Raw genomic sequence first — 6,000 nt, 5'->3', positions numbered from 1 at the left:
ACTGCCTTCCACCCACCTGCTTCTCCCCCCCATCCACGTCTGCCCCAGACCCTGTGCTGCCCCCGCTGCCTGCCAAGCGGCATTTGACAGAGCTCAGCGTTCCGCCTGTGCCCCCTCGCACTGGGCCCCCCCGCCTGCTGGTGAGGTGAGTGGATGCCATCCAGAATGGAGGAACATGGGCAGAGGACCTAGAGGGTTGAGGGGGAGTCTGTGGCCTTTGCCACTAAGGTAAGAAAGGCACCTTGGTGGAGGGAATAGCATGTGCAAAGCTCAGAGGTGGGAAGCACCGTCCACGGCTGCTCTGAGCAGACAGTGTGGCTGAACTGTTGTGTGAGCGAGGGTGGGTTCGTGGATGGCGCTGGTGGGACGTGCTGTGAAGGCCAGGTGGGGAGCCCAGGGAGGTTTTAAGCAGAGCGATCAGATGAAAGCTGAGTACGGAAAGGATGACCCCGGCTGCTGCTAAGGTTGATGGGGGAGGAGGCTGGGAGACCAGTGAGAGGGCGCAGGGCCAGGTGGGAGGCCCCTGCTCAGGCTGTGCTAATGAGACTGGAGAGAAGTAGGCATATTGGAGTGAGAGGTCGGCACTAGCGTGGACAGGACTTGGGGACGGCCTGGGCATGAGCAGAGAGGGAGAGAGGAGGCTCATGGCGTCCAGGTTCCCATCTTGGGTAGATGGTGGTGCAGTTTCTGATCTGGGACCTGGCCACAGGAGGGAGCTTGGGAGGAAGTCTGGAGTTCAGTTTGGGGCCTGGTGAGTGTGAGATACTGGGAGACCAGAGTGCATTTCTCAGGTCAGGAGGTAGTATGTGGAGGAAATGGGAAGTCTAGAATGAAGAACTCGTTCTGGGGGACGCAGCAAGTGCCCTGGGCCTGGCACGGGTGCTCCCGTCTTCCCCTTTCACACTGCTCCTGCCACGTGTCACCCGATCCTGGAGACACTTCTCAGGCCACATCCTGCTCACCCTCCCTCCTCCCCCGAACTGTTTTCTCCCCTCCTAGTTCCTGGTGCTCCTTGTTTTCTTGAGTTTCCTCCTAATTCTGTGGACACGCCATTTAACCTCCTTTACATATGCCCTCCCTTCCTGCCATTTGCTGGGGTGCCCAGCTTGGAGGAGCATCCCCAAGTATGGCTGGATATGTGGGGTGTAATGGAGCTTTTTTGCAGCACTTGGCCAAGTCACCCTAATCTGGGAAGGCTTCTTGGAGGAGGAAGAGATATGCAGAGAGAGGTCTCCTGGTCCGTGTTACTGTTGGGCACTGTGCTGGGTGCTTTGCTCACATGCTCTCTTTTGATCCCTGCTCAAGTGCTCTGGGGCATTTGTGTCCTGTTTTCAAGCAAAGAAACTAAGGCTCAGAGAAGGGAGAACATCACTGGCTGGATCCATGCCAAGTATATGCTAGGGGAGCCCCCGTGGGGAGGGTCTGGGAGGTTTTCCTCACCCAGAGAGGGGCATAAAGTAAAGCGGCCTTCAAAGCCAAGCCAGGGCTGTGGTGTTTTGAGATTTGACGGGTGAAAGCACAAAAAGTTTATTGTGCCTTTCCCGGGTTCACACAACTGTGAGCACCACTGGGGTCCCCCAGGAGCCTGGCTTATAGACCGGACTGGAGTTTCCTGGTGCCACTGCACCCTCTAGTGGCCACTTTCCTGCATGTAGGAGTAATTTCTCTTTTCTTTAACTCTATCATTAGGATGGAGTGTGTGTCTGTCTGTTTGCTTGTCTCTGGGGGTTGGGAGTGGGTGAACAAGGGCAGGAGGCAGGGCCCTGTCCGTAGGAAGTTCACGAAGGCTGAGGAGGCAAAAACCCCAGTCAAGGAGTGGAGGCCTGGGTTCCTGCCTAGAAGGCAGGATACCTAAGCAGGTCCAGCTGGCTCCATGACTCTGATTAGGAGCTGCCCCTCTGGGCCTGTTTCCCCATCAGGTGTCCTCCTTGGCCCTCCATGGCCCTCCTGGTACTGACATCTGAATTCAGGAGACTTTCTGGGTAGAGCAAGGGTCCTACCTTCACCCCAGGGTACCAGGCCCCACTCTCAGATCCTCAGTCTGAACTTAGCCAACGTCTGGGAGAGGCCAGACTCCCATGGTCAGGAGTCCGGCCCCTTGTAGCTAGAGGACCCAAAATTCATTCCGTGCTCACAGAATTTGTAGGCAATTATTCCTTGCAATTTGGGGCTGTTCCTTAGGGCAGAGTGGCAGGTGAGCTGCCAAGCCTGGCTTCCTGTGTCCTAGGGCCTTTGACATTTGGAATTGTGGGCATCTGTAGCCGTAGCATCCTGGGCTCGCAAGGTGTACAAAGTCTTTAAAGCCCAGAGGGAGAAAAACTACGGGCGGACAGAGCCTCACATGTGTGTAACAGGCGAAGGCTGGGCAGGTTTGGGGTGAGGATTCAGCCTGACTGGCTACCCTGTCCCCTCATAGCCCCTTTCTATGACTCCAGGCTCCGTGGTGCACAGTGGATGACTGCTCAGCCTGGCCTGCTCCTGCCCCCCTTTCAGGAGTCCCCGCTTCCTGTCCTTGCCTGCACCCTCTAGTGATGAGGGTCTCACCCTCTCAATCATAGGGCCTCTTACACCAGATCAGGTGGTGACTGAGGGAGCATTTTTGCCTGGCTCTGGTCCATCACTGGGCTCCCCAGCAGAATTTGGGGTCTAGTGACTCCACATGAGGGCATGCCTGGCCAGTTTGTGTGTGTGCACCCCTAGGCGTGTGTCTGTCAGGATAGTAGTGTGTCTGTGTATTTTTGCATCCGCACGTGTCCTAAGGGAGGCGATGTATGATCCTAACATATGCACACAGGTGGGGATTTGAAACTGTATGCACCATACAGTTTCAGTGGTGACTTGCTGTAGTGTGGCCTGTGTGCACACATACACGTGCCCACGCGCACTGGTATTGTGGGGACTCCCACAGCATGAGTGTATTTGTGAGTGCGTGTGATGTGGGTGGTGAATTGGCATGGGTGTTATTTGTGTACTGTCAGGTGTGAGCCAGTGTGTGCTTGTGCTGTGTTTGCACGTGCTGCCAAGAGGCTGAGCCCCCTAGAACGTCAGCTCTATTAGTGCTCAGATGCTCGTCCGTTTCATCTACGGCTGAATCCCCAACATCTGAAACAGTGCCAGGTGCCTAATAGGCACTCAGCAAGTGTTTGCTGTGTTAGTAAATAGATGAGGCCTGCATGAGCTTCTGTACTGCCAGACGCTGAGCACGTGTGCTGCCCGCGCTGACTCACCCCTAGTGGACCCTGGACAGTAGGGTTACAGGACACCCCAAATCCCTTCCCACTACCCAATCTCTGTCACCCCAGGCCTCTTAGAAAGGGAGAGACTTCAAGGGAGGCAGGCAGAAAAGGAGCAGGGATGGGGTCCTCTCCCCTCTGCGCCAGCTGGGTCAGGACTCTCAGAACTGGGTTCATTATTCTGCCTGGCCTGGGAGGACCCCATTGCACCCTCAAAGGGTTTGCACACCCACCATCACTTAAGCCTGTCATAGGGAGCTAGCTAAGTCCAGAGATGCTGAGAAACTTGTTCAAAGTCACACAGCCCAGCTCAGGGGAAGCTGATGTTCAAACCCTGCCTCCTGGCCTGGGACTGTCTACTCAGCTTTAAGTCTCATAGATGTGTACGCTCTGAGCCTGCTTCCCTGAGCATGGCAGAGAGGTCATTCCTGATCCAGGGTTCCAGGGTCACCCTGCAGAGCCCCTCCTAGGCTGCTCTGGGCCTCTGTTTCCTCCTCTGACACCTGGATGTCTGGAGATACCTTGGGAAGAGGGAGTATTTGTCCAGACGGGACAGCTACCAGCTACAGTCACACTGCAAGGCCTCCCACCTGTGCCCTCGACCACCCTGCAGCCCAGCCAATCCCTGGTCTTCCTGAAGGCTGATCACTTGTTGCCAGGGCAGAACTTGCTCCCTTCAGAGAGCCTCTTTCCCAGCTTCTCTGGGCCTCCTTGTGGGCGTGGGGAGGGGCCAGCCAGGGCCAGGGCCTTCTGGGTGTTCACTCTGTAAGGTCCTGCTAGATGGCACTGGGGTGGCTTGTCCACTCACTCCAGCTGGGTGGGGGGCGGCAGCCTGGGGGCGGAGAGGAAGTGTCTGTCCCGGGGGATTCTGGGTGACTTTTCTCTCTGTCTCAGTCCGTGTTTTCAGGAAGTGTGTGTGTTGGCCAGGGCTGCAGGGGGGCGGGGGGAGGCGGAGAGCAGGAAGCTAGAGGAGACCAGAGCTGGATTCAGACACAGACACACACGTACACGTACACACACTCACTCACTCTCCCGGACAGACCCACAGTTACACACAGGAACACACACTCAGACAAGGGATCACAGACACTCAGACCCAAATCACGGGTGCACAGAGCCATGCCTGGACCCAGACGCGGCCTCAGACATACCCAGGGAGTGGGGCCGGCCTGTCTGTGAGACCAGCCCAGGTCGGACACAGGCTGCACAGGCAGGGAACGGCACACGCTGGGGCCGGCTAACCAGAGCCACAGGAGTCCTCGGGCCCCGGACCCAGAGGGCGTCAGAGGGTGAGCGAGGGGCCGCCGTGGGCTGGGCTGTCGGCCAAGGGAAGGTGGGGAGGCTCCTCTGGCGGGGCTGGGAGGGCAGGAATCCCTGTCTGTCTGTCTGCCACCTCTCCGCAGGCTGGGTTTTCTGTTCTGGTCTCCTCCCCCTCCCTTTTTTACTCTCAGAATTTTCTGTCTTCTTTCACTTTGTCTACATTTTCTGTTTTTCTCCTGCCCTTTCCTTTTCTCCCCTCTCTCTTCGCCCTCTCTGCCCTGGGCTTTCCAGGTCTCCATCTCCCCATAAACCTCTCTCCCGGGTCCACTCGGAGCCCCCCGGGACCTGTTTCCTGGGCTTCACAGACTGCTCCTCTGTGGGGTCTCTGCCCTTCAGGGATCTGGTGCTGATCTCGGTTCTGGCTCCCTGCACCTCACTGAGGATTGCCTCCAGAGGCTTAGGTGACTTCTCTCAGGGTCAAATTCAAGGGTGCTGTGGCTCTGGGCAGCTCCTACCAGAGCCCCCTTGCCCTCCCCCCAGTCCAGGTGATAGGAAGGCCTGCCAAGGGCTGGCACTTAGCTGGCGACTTCCTAGCCCTCCTTCCAGGGCTGGTGGTGTGGTGGGGGTGCCTGTATCATTGGGGGGCTCCCCCCAATTGCTGTGGTCCCTAATGAGCTCAATAACCCTGTGCTTGAGCCACTGGGGACATAGAGATTCCTCTAACCAGCTCCTGTCTGTGTACCTGGCTCTGCCCTGCGCCCTTGGCTCATCTTTCCATAGGGCCCAGCAGACACCTGCACCTTCTCCTCCAGCCAGGCCAGCCCTGGGATGGGGGAGAGGGGCTAGTACAGTTGTGAGCCACCTGAAGGGTGAACTTCCTCCCCCCACTGCCTTCACAAGCCAGCGCAGGGTCAGGCCTGGGAAGCAGGAAGAGCTGCCATGGGAGACCTGGGCCTCAGCCCTTTCCTGCGCATGACAGCAAGATTCCCAACTGTGTGAGCTTAGAGGAGGGAGCAGTTTGGGTAGACTTCCTGGTGAAAGAGGTGTGTCCTGAGCACAGGGGAGTCGATGAGGATTAAACAAAAAAAGACTCCCAGCAGGATGTCTGGCACATAGCGGGTACTTAGCAAATGATAGCTATATTGTTCCAGGGTGAAGTACAAAGAGCTGGGTGAAACCTTGGTTTTGAGGGTGGATGCCAGGTCCGTCGGGCACTGCTGTATGGAGGGATGGAGAGCTGCTGACCTCCAGTAATCAGTATGTGAGTGGGGCGATGGTCATTCGTTCATTCAGAACACAGTCAAGGAAGCCCCCTCTGTGTTGGGTGATGCTGTGGCATGGAGAGGGATTGGCCTGAGGGGACTCACAGCATATGCAAAAGCTGAGAGGCATACTGCAGACATCACGTCTAAGCAAGTGAGACCCCAAGAAGGGCTTTCTCTGCTGTGGCTTGGGCAGAAGTAAGTAGGACAGAGCCCGGAAAGCGCTAGAGGGGCTGACCCTTGGG

At 57.1% G+C, this 6,000-nt stretch overlaps 1 protein-coding gene across 7 annotated transcripts in view; it reads left to right on the top strand.

The window, feature by feature from the left end:
• Positions 1 to 6,000, top strand: part of ARAP1 (ArfGAP with RhoGAP domain, ankyrin repeat and PH domain 1) — a 40,478-nt gene that overhangs the window by 472 nt on the left and 34,006 nt on the right. For 2 of the 7 annotated variants that reach the window (XM_024753326.1, XM_024753325.1), the window contains exon 2: positions 1 to 145. In XM_024753326.1, coding sequence (XP_024609094.1) covers positions 1 to 145 — 145 coding nt within the window. Of the gene's footprint in view, positions 146 to 4,215; positions 4,523 to 6,000 lie in introns of those variants that run through there. The other 5 variants (XM_024753324.1, XM_024753320.1, XM_024753322.1 and 2 more) reach the window with 5 other exon arrangements.

Source organism: Neophocaena asiaeorientalis, unplaced genomic scaffold (assembly GCF_003031525.2).
Source record: "Neophocaena asiaeorientalis asiaeorientalis breed wild unplaced genomic scaffold, Neophocaena_asiaeorientalis_V1.1 scaffold618, whole genome shotgun sequence".
NCBI classification, from domain to species: domain Eukaryota; kingdom Metazoa; phylum Chordata; class Mammalia; order Artiodactyla; family Phocoenidae; genus Neophocaena; species Neophocaena asiaeorientalis.
Note: the sequence above shows the minus strand (reverse complement) of the source record. Positions and strands in the feature narration are given on the sequence as shown.